At 38.3% G+C, this 14,069-nt stretch overlaps 1 protein-coding gene across 11 annotated transcripts in view; it reads right to left on the bottom strand.

Annotated features, from left to right (window-relative positions):
* cacna1g (calcium channel, voltage-dependent, T type, alpha 1G subunit) overlaps window positions 1–14,069 on the bottom strand; it is a 105,330-nt gene that overhangs the window by 66,546 nt on the left and 24,715 nt on the right. For all 11 annotated transcript variants that reach the window (XM_047817661.1, XM_047817659.1, XM_047817660.1 and 8 more), the window contains exons 4-8: window positions 11,412–11,571; window positions 10,148–10,433; window positions 9,155–9,247; window positions 7,376–8,201; window positions 6,834–7,213 (exon numbers count right to left, since the gene is read on the bottom strand). In XM_047817661.1, coding sequence (XP_047673617.1) covers window positions 6,834–7,213; window positions 7,376–8,201; window positions 9,155–9,247; window positions 10,148–10,433; window positions 11,412–11,571 — 1,745 coding nt within the window. The remainder of the gene's footprint in view (window positions 1–6,833; window positions 7,214–7,375; window positions 8,202–9,154; window positions 9,248–10,147; window positions 10,434–11,411; window positions 11,572–14,069) is intronic.

Below are 14,069 nucleotides of genomic sequence, written 5' to 3'. Positions count from 1 at the left end.
TAATAAAATAATATTATTTTGTGTGGCTGATACATACCTGACACATTTTCAATAAATTTTCAATTTATTACTGAATACCGGGAGTCAGCAAATTCAGAAATTAGCTTGTCAAAGTAAATAAGAAAACAATGGCTCTGTTTTGCTGTGTGGCATTTTGCCGGTTTAGCATCACTTGTCAGAAAAGTGTCACTGCACATCTATATAACGGTATCCTGACTGCTTTCCTCTATTCTATGAAAAATCTATCCCTTTGGAAGTGTTCTTTTCTGAAATGACAATCACCACCCTCAGAGAACAAGAGGCTCAAAGAACTGATTGATGAGCATGAAAATGATGTACATCATATACTGTACCATAGTATCCACAGTCAACAAATCTCACTCCATCTCCAAGAGCCAAAAGATATTTTGGACTAATGTGTTTGAAGGAATATGCAGTATTTCAGAGACATGGTGTTCATCCTCCAGAAGTTCTAGAAACTTGTCCAATTAGTGCCAAGGTGTATTAAAGTTTGTACCTTCGTTCAGTAGAAGTTAGTCTGAATTTACTATACTGTACAGTACATGCGGTTTAAGCACCATGTAATGTAAAGCACACAATGTGGCCTTCTTGTCTGTATACAGTACACATTCATCCGAGGGATGATTGCAGAGAAAGAGAAAGCAGTGCAAATTACTTTTGGAGAAATGGGGAACTTTAGCAGCTGACAGTCTGACTAAAAAACAGCTATAAATCAGTTCAGTCATCTATAGCTCTGGGGTGTATAGACCATGATGCCATATGAATTGATTTGTTTCAGCATTAGGCTACTTTTACCCTTCAACATGGGTTGTTTCATTAATTTTACATTAACATTTTTACATTTGGCTAATGCTGTTATCCACACTGACCCGATACTCCGCATTCCACATTATGTTTACATACAGATTAAATGAAAACTTTTGTGACAATTTTGTACCAATTTTCTGTGTGGTTAAAGTCATGGTGAAGTGCTGGCTTTATGCCAACGTCGGTAATTACTGTTTAGTTAATATGTCACACTTTTAGGCTACTTGTTCTGACACAAATTTGCTTCATTAAAGTGTTTCCTCTTTTGCCCTGAGCTTTAACACTGAGGAAAGTAAAAGGTCTTCAAACTTTAGAACTTCAAACAAAACAGAATCAGTCACAATTTCAAAATCACCTTTTTTTTTTTTTTTTTTTTTGCATTTTTTTAAAATATAAATAAATGGATTATGGAGTGAAAACACGCCTACTGCATGTTCAGGCTCATATACAGGAGACCCTTACTGCGTTATGTACAGATCACTTTATTATTCTCGTTAAACTAAAGATGTCTGCAGTTATTTTAGTTGAGGATTGAGAAACTCTTATAGTTAAAGTCTGTTATTTTTTATGCAGGCTTCAGTCTCGATGGAGCACCTGGAAGCATCTTATTGCACCACTGCAAAACATGATACCAGATCTCCATATTCCTCATGAGCCTAATTTGAGCTAAAACTTTATGCACTCAATAAAACAGGCAGACGTTTCTGCAGCATTGTGTGCTTAGATGTATTCCACAAGCATACAAAAAGCCAGGGCTACACTACAACTATTTCTGATACAAAACAGTTGCTAGGGGAAGTTTTAGAAAAAATACAAAAATCTTATTTTCATTCAGTTTGAAGACTTCAACCCAAATGACCTAAAATCTATAAACATGGGCACAATCCAAAAACTTACTTCGTGTTTTTCAGCATTTGAGTGAATAAAGGAGTTTTTCACAAAAGATCCTGGCAAGACCTAAAATGTCTTAAAAATGCACTTTAACATTATAGAAGCACAAGTGGATGCAGTATTTGTAGGGAATACATGAGAAAATCCTCAAAAAGAACTAGAGAGAAATAACAGAATTGATGTGAAGTCAGTGGAGGAGCCTGATGTTCTACAAACAGCATGCTAAACCATCTAGTAGATGGACTGTTATATAATTACTACAGGCAGTATTGTAATTGGTCAGTTAAGCTTACTTCATACATTGCAAAACTCATGCAAACAAATTCTCCGCACAAATCCATCTGCTTTCCTGATGTGCCTTGATATACCTGTCCTGGAAACATCCTTCAGTCGCCCATTCATCACAGAAATAGCTGTTCTGCAGCAATACTGGGATGAGATTTCTTTACTTTATTTCAGACTTCTATTTCTTATTTTTAATTTAGTTATTTATTTGCAAAGTCTAAGGAGATGTGTGTATGTAAAAATAACACCTTGAATAGTACTTTTATTATTATTATTATTATTATTATTATTATTATTATTATTATTATTATTATTATTATTATTATTATTCATTAATTTTCAACCGCTTATCCGAACTACCTCGGGTCACGGGGAGCCTGTGCCTATCAAGGCAGGATACACCCTGGATGGAGTGCCAACCCATCGCAGGGCACACACACTCTCATTCACTCACACACTCACTGAAGCTTTAGGGAGCGAAATAATTAATAAATCATATATATATATGCCATCCGTGCTGCCAAAAAGTCACTCAGTGACATCAGTGGACCAAGAGTGGAGAAGCTACTGTAGCTAGCTAACCTTGTTAGTGTGGAAGTGGAATCTTTTAAATAAATACACTAAGGATATAATAATGAAGTAATAGTGTCTTAAACAGGGAGATTAAATTATGTATGCTACAAAATCTGTTCTCCTTATTGTGCACATGTTTTTATCAATAATAGCCAGTAAAATCACTCATCGGGAGGTTACACTGATAATAACAGGATCACAGAGTGTGTCAGAAAGTGAAGCCTTCTGTCTGTAGTGACACTAAAGGCTTTTGCTCGTGCATTAAAGTGGTCTCACAAATTGCTGCTGTAAGCAGTATCATTAACAGGCACCCAACAAATATGAGCCTTGTTCTGCATTAAGCATGAGGGAACACGTAACAGTCAGTGCTACAGCCAGGGCACGAATGCAGAGATCCCCGGCTGATAAAATTAGAAAGTCCAAGCATAATAAAAGCACTTTATTTAAATTAAAGTTATATTCACTGAATAGTGGAGGAAACAGGCTATTAATCTTTGTGCTTGAAATATTATGTGGGAAAAGTTGATTACCGCTGTAAACCTCGGCGTGAATCTGCAAGCTTCAGTCGGAGTGGGAAATGAAATTCTGGGCACTTAGCATATACTGTACAAGTGAACTAATTCTCTCTGATCTGTTCTTTTTTTTCCTTACATTTACATTTACTTTACGACATTTGGCAGACGCCCTTATTCAGAGCGATGTACAAGAGTGCTTTTAAGTCTCTCGATAAATACATTAACCCTGGTTCACTAAGTTCTCACTGGTTCTTAAAGACTACTTAAAGACTTCTGAGTTAAGATACGCAGAAGTGCTATCTACCATCTTCCTCATACATAAGCTCATATCCTACTGATAAAAAAATTATCAATAAATACTATCAATCTGTTGTAAAATAAAAGACATACTAAGAAGTTACTAAGCAGAAAATAAATGTTGTTCCAACTAAACAGCTAATTTTACAAATGGTCACCCTGCTAGCATCCTGGTGAATAGTCTGTGCTGAAGGAAAACAGGGTTCCTAGAAGATGTGATGCATAATGTAAAAAAACTCAAAGGAACAAAGCTCTTGGGTCACTGTCAATCAATTGTCTGCTTAACAGAGGTTAAAAGAGTCCTCCACAGGAGAACACAGGGCCATATCCTAATCCAAGCCAACAAGCATAACAAGAATAGGCGGTGATAAGAAGACTGGGCCAGTAAAAATGAGGGCAATAAAAACTCCAGGACAGTTAAAGAGAACAGATGCAATTAGGCAGGTTGGCATCAAGTTTTATTTGCTCAGGGACTAGGTCAAAGAACCCAAGTAACCTTGTAAATCCACATTCCTTCTTTAGGCCTTCTCCCGTTTTCCAGATGGGCCACAAGATAAAGGCAGCTTCTCTGCCAGATTTCTCCAGCAGTCAGCACTAGAGAAGATACAGCGAAGGGAAACACCATCCATGTGTGCGTGCTGCCTTCCCTGGGGCTATCACTAGCGCCACAGGAGCGTAGCAAAGCCAGTGAAGAGCATGAGCTCACATTGCTCTTTCAGGTCCAGCACTTTTACTCAACAAGAAGTCGCACGCTCTCGCACACTAGTCCGTTCAGTTAACCGACCAGCATTCATGCAAGGTTCAAAAGTTCACATGCTTGTGACTTCTGAGATTAAAATGGAAAGCAGTTGTTAAATATGATTCATATTAGAATAAGTCAGGAGAATGATGGATGTTTTCTTGTTCAAGAATGAACAATTTTCAGACTAAGGGGGAAAAAACAGCACATTTATCAGAATGTCAAACTTCTGTGAAAAGCAGATAATTTTCCTCTCTGTTTGCATCCAAGCTCTGGGCAGCAACTTCAAGCAGCAAGTGGGCACGAACGAACCACGGTGCATGCCCCCGGGGCGATGTGGAAGACTGCAAGGCATGCGAGCACACTGTGTAAACACGGGACGATGAGTTTCAGATGTGGCTCGGCTGTCCTCTCATCGATTCAGCCTTCACACTTGTGCTCCTTTGCCTGCATGGACCAAATTACTCCTTTACAGTAAACAACATGAGCATAAGATGCGTGAAAAGCCTGGAATTCCAAAGCCTCAGGAAAAGTTATACAAAGGGCAGGGAGAAAGAAACTGCTGATAGCGTGCAGATCAGAACTCCATCTGTGCACAAACATCTATCAAGTGTCACCTACAGTACAAGTACTAAAGCCTGAAGCCTGTGCAAGTTGAATAATCACAGCATTGCGTCGCTCTGTTGAGTGAGAAAGTTATTGAACTGCTGCCACAGTCAGCTGGGGTGTGAATCATGTTCCTGAGAGGACCTTTGAAAGTGTGAGGCGTTGTGTTGTCTAAATTTTTAAATGTAGGCGATGCATTACAGACGAGTCTGTTATTTTATTATTATAACGATAAGATTCATACATAACTCTCATTCTTTTTCGTAACAAAGGAAGACCTTTCATTTCTCAGCAGTGTGTCATCCATTAGCCATTAAGAAGATGAGAGATGTATTACCTGCTGCTATTCGTCTCACACACACACCTATACTGTAGCAGGACACAGTGGAACAAGGAGATGTTTAATTCTTCGATGTTCTGTGACACAGGAAATTAATTTAGTAGTCGTGTCTTTTATGTAGTTTGTCAAGTTTGTTCATCCTGACCTTCTTCCATTTTAGAGAAACTGCTCTGTCATTTCGGGATGCAGTAGGGGTGTGAACTTTTCACAGTGTGATAAGCTTGTCTAAAAATATCACAGTCTCACAGTATCAGGCTGTTAATCAAATGTGGAAGCAGGGGCATGGGAGCGCTCTGGCTTCATAATAGAGGGTGTATCTGGATAAAGTGAGTGGTAAGGATCTATACCGGTGCCGGGTGCAGTGGCACCAAACTGTAATCACCATCACTGGAAGGCTGATGCTGGTGGAGCTCTTGAACTTAGGGGTTCTGAGTTATTTTAGGCTATGTCAATCTATGGCTGTAAGATTGGTGTTTCTAAGAGAGTGCTGTACTATTAGGTCACCTTAGGACTTGTGAAACAGCTCAGTACAATTGCAAAGCATGTCAAAGATCAGTAGTACGGACAACTGATTTACATAACCCAACGGTAGTCCAGAAACCCTGAGCTCAAGAGCTCCACCAGCCTCAGCCTCAAAGTGAAGTCTGTTACCCTTAGATCCTTAGGAATCGCTTTTCCCCTCAACCGTCTATTCTCAAACCTCTGCTTAATCACACTCCTGTTTCCACATGAATGTTTCTGAAAATATGACTGTTCAGTATCATGCTGGAGGAGTTCTGTGGGTTAGGATAATGCATACATGTAGTTCATACGTGTGTTCATACATGTTTGACAAACTATAATTTTATACCTGATACATACACCTGGTATTTATGTGAATAAATATTTTCTTTGTTAAACTGTAGGTGCATGTTATAGGGCTCGTGGCCACATACAGTAAATTGCGCTTAATCATTAATAGGTTATATGACAATAACATTTCAGTTGGCTTTACCTTTGCTAGGCACTCAAATCATACCTAAAACTCCTGGCAGCACTGCTTCTCTAAAGAGTCCTTTTAAACCGTGTCTAAATTTCATTGTTCTGCTCTTTAAGTTCAGTCAATACTTCATTCATTTGGTTTTCTCAGGAGACAACAAAAATATTGATGTCATTTTGAATGTCATTTTGGACAAAAGATATATATCACCTAGGATTATTTCCACTGTATTTAAAGAAGGTATAATACAGAATAATTATCACATGCAAGAGTATCCGCAGTCATTAAAAAAAATTACTGACATGACCGAATTGGAGCACTAGCATCCCAGACATGTTCCTGTACACACCTTCCCATGTACATGTAGTCAAACCCACATAGGACTTTAGAAAGTTAGTTTTGATAATAACATTTACATAAAATCTTTTACATTGTCAGTATTTATCTCACAGTCATTATAAGATAAAAGTGAGATTGGCTACAAGAAAATCCCACTATTTGCTCAGCCAAAAAGAGACTGAAATGGATTTTACTCCGAATTTGAAGTAACCATGCAATTGAGGGAATGTGACACCATGAACAGAGCTTTCCAAGTGCAACACAAGTCAGTCACATCAGAACTGTACCTCCATCATGCCCTGTTTAAGTCAATATAGCAATTTATCCTTACCAGGATGAACAAGTAAGATTTTAGATGTACTTCTCTGCTTTTAACACATCTTCCCATCTGCTGGCAGTAAAGCTACATGGCAGGTTTATATGAGTTTGAGAAGCACTAACCTGCTCATGGTACTCGATTCCCATACTGAGGGTATTGATGAGGATGGCGATCATGATGCCTCGTCCAAAATACTTGCTGTCAACAATCTTGCGGAATGTTTCACACACAAGTCTCCAGAAGTGCACTACTTTTGCTGCCCGAGCCCCTAATGTAAATTTCTTTTTCTTATTGGGGTCTCTGCCATCCCGATAGTGTGCATCTTGTGTGAATTCATACACTCCCTCGCTGTCTGAGTCTGCGGTCTCATTCGCCTCAGTTCCTTCTGAATCATTTCCCAGTGATTTAATACAGTAGGGGCATGTCTCGGGGTCAAACGTCAGCATAGCATCCAAATTTGTACCACTGTAGTTGGTATTGGAAAGCTTGCGTAAGGAATTCCCTGGAATGTATTTGGTACATGATTAGGCTTTAGGCATAGAAAAGCAAGTTTAATTTTTTCTGATGTTCTATGATCTACCAACTCATATAAAATCATAAAACAGTTGACATTAAAGAATGGACAGAAGCCAATAATAGAAATAATACCAATTTGTTCATTTACCTGAAGGCCCTTGTGTGTCCAGTAGGCACTGGGATGTATTGATAGGGTTTGGAGGTATGTTGAGGTTGCTGAGGATGTTGGTAGTGCAACAGGCTCCTCCTGGATCCAGCGCCCTCTGCCTGAGCTGTTCCAGGGCTACACAAGGCTGCAGAGTTGGATAGTTCTTCTGCACTGGTGCAGCAAATGGCACAGAGTTCCTCTTGTAGGCCTGCAGCATTGGATGGCCTAATGTGGGGGCACAATGTGGCTCCAAGTGGCAGGTTGTGTGGTAGGTGCTGTGGATTGATTCGGCACTGCTGGAGCCCAGAGCTGTAGAGCAAGTAGGGGACGGGTCCTGCAGAGGCATAATGGTAGGGAGAGTAAGACGTCCTGTTCCTGCACCATTCCTGTTGCTGTTTAGAGAGGCCACCTCTATCTCTTGGCCACTGTCACTCCGGATATTCCCATTACCAAGATGGTAGTGATGGTGGTGGTGATGGTGATGGTGCACAAGGTGATGAATGGAGCCCTGCCGCTTCCTGTGCCGTCGTCTCTTTGCATTTGGAGGTTCAAGGGCAGGTGAGGCGCATATCTTGATGCCTGCCCGACGAGCAGCTACCCTAGTAAGGTGGCCTAACTGCCTGGTGGCTTTTCGAACAATGTAAACCAGGTATTTTAGGAGCTCATCGTAGCAACTACCTGGCTCTGAAAAGCTGGCTAGTGTGCTGGCATTGGACATAAATCGCACTCTCTGCTCTTTCATCAGCTGACTTTCGCGCTGTTTAGTTTCCGAGAACTGGGTGGCTATGACAACTAGGCACAGGTTGATCATGAAGAATGAGCCCACCTAAAGTGAAAGAGAGTGAGTGAGAGAGAGAGAGAGAGAGAGAGAGAGAGAGAGAGAGAGAGAGAGAGAGAGAGAGAGAGAGAGAGACCGAGAGAGAGAGAGAGAGAGAGAGAGAGAGAGAGAGAGAGAGAGAGAGAGAGAGAGAGAGAGAGAGAGAGAGATGGATACTGTCAAAAACTTAATAGCAGTTTAGGAATATGTTCTAGTATGAATATATTATGCAGATACTAGCCATTACAGAGCAATCAAAGGCTCATAATACTCGAGAAGTGTAAGTGATTGCTGGTACTTATTCTGAAATACCTCTCATCGAATAGAATAGCTCAAAGGGTTAGGCAGGGAATTGACAGAGTGTTTAGCATTAAATACATTACAGCTTATACATTACCCCTTGCACAAATAGCACTTATACCCTATACAGCACATGCATTTAATTATGAGCCTGCCCCATTTAAAAAAAATATTTATACCTAATTTATTAATGAATATTGGTCAGTGTATACCTAATAAGGGTGTAGCACAATGCTACAATGCTAATCATGTCTTTTAACAACTGGGGCATTTCTGTGTATTCTGTTATAGTGCTTATATGATTTCCTGTGAAGGCTTTCTTTTAATTACAATGGAGAATAATACAATATATTTTAAATTAATTGAATAATCATGTTTGGACACACAAGCAGAGATATGCTACCCTGGAGCAGTGACTCTGTACATTCATCAGAAAAAAACATTAGCTCATGTCCAATGCCTGGAATATCTGGTCTAGTTTCAATCTCTTGTGGGAATAAATGCTATTAATATAATCCAAACAATATTGTGTATTCAGTTACATTCATAATATCTAAATATATATAGAATATATTAATAATAATGTAGTACATTGTGTGTGTGGTAGGCATTGCACTACATCCTGTCCACAAAAGCTGTGTGATGGGTTGAAAGCCACTCACTATAATGAGGAAAATGAAGTAGATAAAATTGTAGAAGGAGTGTGCATCCATTACAAAGTACATGATGTCCACCCAACCCTCCAGGGTGATGACCTAAAGAGAGACAAGAAAAATAATTCAGCTCTCATGCAATTATGTTCAGTACATTACATATCTCTAATCTAGTAAAAAAAAAAAAATATATATATATATATATATATATATTCTGGTCAGCCTTAGCACAGCACACAAAAGTGCAGCTGTCCTTTCTGAATTCAAAAATGCATCATTAAGCAGTGATGAGATCCCCAAGCATGACCTGGAAGACCAGCAGTCTCGCGGGGGGGATATCCTAGTGCAGAGATGCTCTAATTCTTTAATCCCCTCTGTTACTCTTCAAACAATCAGATGGAGAAAAGAAACAAATCTCCTGTGATCTTTAGAGTAATAGTACAAGGTGCTGTCAGACAAACAATTCATTTCAGAGGCATTAGACTTTCAGGCTACAGAATTGGCAGCTTGCAAAGGAATGATTATGCCTTTGACCCCTTTCGGCCCTCATTATTTGGCAGTATTCTAAATATTTAACAGATTTCCATTTGAATTCTTCTTCCTAAATGTAACAAGCATTCCCACCGAGACATTTTTTTAGCACATAACCAAGTTTAATTCCATAGTTCATTGAAAAATTGAGATGTAAGCATGATTACATTGATTTGTGATCAAAGGTAATACAATGTTAATGGGGACAGCTAAACACTGTCTTCGTATTCCTTCCAGTATTCCAAAAACATCAGATTTTTCCAAAACCCTAAGTGGCAGCATGTTATGTTTAAATTGAGAATAATGTATATCAGACAAAAACAACAACAGCATTTTGATGTCAGTGAGGTGAAGCACAGAAGCCATGTTTTAGTATACAACCTTCATCACTGAGACACAGTGAGTTCAAACCTGGTTTTGTTCAGTGAGACTACTGTTTGACAATTATACAAATTTGTAGTGAAAACTCACCTGAAAAATGGCAATCCAGGCATAGCCTATGTTATCAAAGTTGATGGCACCCTTAAAAGGATTGACATCTCCAGCAGAGCAGTTGGTATAGTACTGGTTCCAATCAACACATGTGGTGTTATCTGTGCTATTGTAGGCTCCCATGTCCAGCTGACACTGTAGACCCTCCTCATGCAGCCTAGGAATGGAGTTGCAGTGGCGCATGCCATTATACCCCATCAGAGAGCAGATGAACGGGCTCTCATCGTCAATGGCGTAGTAATTGGGCAGGTCTATGCTTTGAGGACTGATGTACATAGAAATGGTGTTACTTCAAATTCGGAGTAAAAAGTTTAAACATGGCAATTCGATTCAAATTTAAAATCATACAGAACAGACTAATAATTCTTTGGACTATAAGGCTGAAACTTTGCTGCTGTGGTAAAGTAAGTTCTGCAGAACATTTTGATGCTGAAACTCATACATCAACTATATGACAATATGTGAGCCAGAGGATGATGCAACTAGAACAGACACTGACAGAAAATACATTTCTTTGACCATGAGAAGTGAATGTTTCACCCAACTTGCCACAGCAGGCGACACTTTATATCTTGCACATGCAGGTACAATTATCAAGCATGTACAGTATGTACTTAACCTTTACGATGTGCCTTGGGGACACTGTGACCTATAGAAGTGTGAGATCCAAATTGCTGTTTTAGGAATGAATGCTGCAGCCTCTTGGTTACTCTGTCATTTCAGAAGCAACTGTGTACATTATTACATTATATAATATCTCTTATTTTGTCCAAGTTCTAAGTAGTTCTGCAGTATGAGGGGCTCAGTAAGGACTAGCTCTAATGGGGCTTTTCTCTTACAGAGCATACAGTAATTGGGCTGTCTTTTGAAACATATTTGCCTCTGAGTGAAAGTGACACAGCAAATTAGCAGTGCAAATAGCTTCAATTACCTGTTGGGACAAATCCAGGGCACATGGATACCTGGAATATTTATTGCTTTGCAGTGATTTTACACTTTAGAACAAATCTGATGTAAAGGCAATTACCATTATGAGACTGTTTAGGAATTAGTTACTGTAAGCCAAGACATACCAAGACGCTATGTTTTTTCGGCTGTGTTACAGAAAGCAGTCATAAAGATCACAGTACTAGAGTTCACATTGCATCCATTCATGTGTAAATTTATTTTTCAATATATGTGCTTAATGATAAAAAGATTATAGATTTTATAGACAATTACAGACTTTTCACTTTACACTTACACAGAGAAGTTCACAGGTAGGAAGCAGCGGTTACGGAGCAGCCCGGCCCACAGCTGGACCCCAACAATCCCAAAGATGAAGAAGACAAAGAAGCAGAGCAGCAGCACATTGCCTAGCATAGGAAGAGTGTCCAGCAGAAGAGTCACCAAGATTCTCATACCTGCACAACAAGAAGAGCATTTGCTTCATACTCGCCTGTAAAAAAACAAGAACAATAAAGCACACAAAGGAACAGCTTCACCTGAACACATGCCCTGTAAACGCTCAATAAATGCACAATGCTCCGTATTCTAACACGTCCTTGTTTATGAGGGATTATTGTAGACCACATGTTTATGCTATGTCATAAAATTCTTAGCAGAGCGAATATATCCACTGAGCTGAGTCTGCATAATGTCTTCTGGTAGCCTTGTGTGTACCCTGCTAGGATTTGTGAAGCAAGGTGTGTAGAGTATAAACAATGACAATCATTTCACGTCGGGCTCTGGGAGAAACCACTGGAGATGTGCAATCTGTCGAGACCTCCTTGCAGCCTTGACTAAGTGGGGGGAAAACTGCAGCCAGCTATAACTTACAATTTCGAATTGGTATGAGTGAAAATAAACAGCATGGTGTTATCAGCAGCCAAAATAATAATAAAAAAAAATGATAATAATGGATCCTTGTTTCCAGTACACACATTCCTGCTATGCCATATTATTTAACACATTGCACTGGTCTGTACAATTCCACTAGTCTGTAAAGTAATAGAAATAGATAAATTTTCTGTTGGCTTCTTTCCTGTGTATGGACTTACTAGAAAAAAAAGTATAATTGTTAAGGGTTAAAAAAATATTACCTCCCAAACCTCAGTAATAATCAACCACTGCTAATCTGCTGAACTGGGAGGGAAATGTATAAACTCTGCTCATGAGTGACACCAAAACATCTAAGGCATTCACCCAAATACAGCAATTCACTGAGCATCTAACAAACACTGAAGCATCGCTGTTAATTTTTTCCTTTAACTTTTCTTTCTCTCTGAGAAAAGATCCTATTAAAAAAATGCTGTTCTTTCTAAATATTGAAAGATCAATATTCAATTAACCCCCCCCCCCCCCAAAAAAAAAAATCAATTCCAAGTATTAAATTGCAAATCAATAAAAAGAAGAAATTTTTTGAAAGACAAAACTAGATGAAGAAAATATACACTTGAAATAAGGTTTTTCATAATAAAAAAAGAGCAAAAATAAACTTGGTTTCAAGTTTTCAAGGAAAGCTTAGTGAAGTTCAAACACTCCAGCTTGCTATTATGGAGGCAACTTATTTTGACATTTTCACCATCATCCTTTTTTTGGACCCTGTTTGTGCTGAATGACACTGTAACTGTTTATGGCCTTAATAATATATACAGTAAATTCAGTTAACTACTATCTTTTATTTATTACTATAATACAATATATTCTATAGACTATTAATAATTGACCAATGTTTGACCAAATAAATATAATTTCATAATTCTGCTTCTGGTTTTCAGCTGGCTATATTGATTCGTATTATCGTAAATGCACTAGTATACCAGAAATGTTTACAGAAAGGTTTTAATCATTAATCTTGTCTATTTATTAAGATGCTGGAGGCAAAACTGTTAACTGAATGATGTTATCTCATATCTTGCTTTCACAGAAGAGATTCTCTATCACATTAAGTGCGCTCTGAATACAAGCCGAGAGGTATGAAAAGGTTACTTCTGCTTTCATTTGGCTAAAATTTGTCTCTGAAAATCCCTTGAAAAAAACATATTGAGAGATACTTGAAAAAGACCTTTAAATATCCTTTCCTAGCTTATACATTCCCTTAAAAAGCCATTTCAGGAGACAGGGTTGTGGAGGTCCCAGTGCAGCAGTTGAAAGATACCCATGGGAGAATCTGCACTTTTTAGTTATTCGGATATGCCAAACAGCCTAATATCAAAAGCGCAGGCAGAGAAGGAACTATAATCATACAGGATTAATATACAGACTATATTTTCTGCTGGTCTATAGATTAAGCAGTATTAAAGCAATACTTAAATAAATATTTTAAAATCATTAAAACTTTCCTACAAATGCATCACTTAATCAGACAGAAGTCCATGTATGTACTACTAAAGATCCAACACACTTTACAAAAGATTTCACTATTTCTAACAGTAATTTAATAATATATTATAAAATAACAATAATATAGTTTGGAAAGACACAAATCTGATGCCTGTTAGGATGGTGAAAATGGATGTGCTTGTGATACACAAACTATATACCAATAGTAATCATGTATTGATTTATATATTCACATTACCAGACTTCTATAAATCACACTTTTCTCAGCTCAGTTATCTTGTATGAAACATCATTTACACAATATATGACATATAACAGGCCTTTTCTCTTAGTAATTCTAACTTGATTTTCTTGTCTTTACCATAGCTTTGTGCTCTCTCTCTCTCTCTCTCTCTCTCTCTCTCTCTCTCTCTCTCTCTCTCTCTCTCTCTCTCTCTCTCTCTCTCTCTCTCTCTCTCAACACAGTAACAGTAACAGTTAACACAATATACGCTCTGGATATAACTGAAAATGAATACTTATTTTATAATTATATTATAAAATACTTATTTTATAATTATATTATATTATATGATAA

This window comes from Tachysurus fulvidraco, chromosome 8 (genome assembly GCF_022655615.1).
Source record: "Tachysurus fulvidraco isolate hzauxx_2018 chromosome 8, HZAU_PFXX_2.0, whole genome shotgun sequence".
In the NCBI taxonomy this organism is placed as follows: domain Eukaryota; kingdom Metazoa; phylum Chordata; class Actinopteri; order Siluriformes; family Bagridae; genus Tachysurus; species Tachysurus fulvidraco.
Note: the sequence above shows the minus strand (reverse complement) of the source record. Positions and strands in the feature narration are given on the sequence as shown.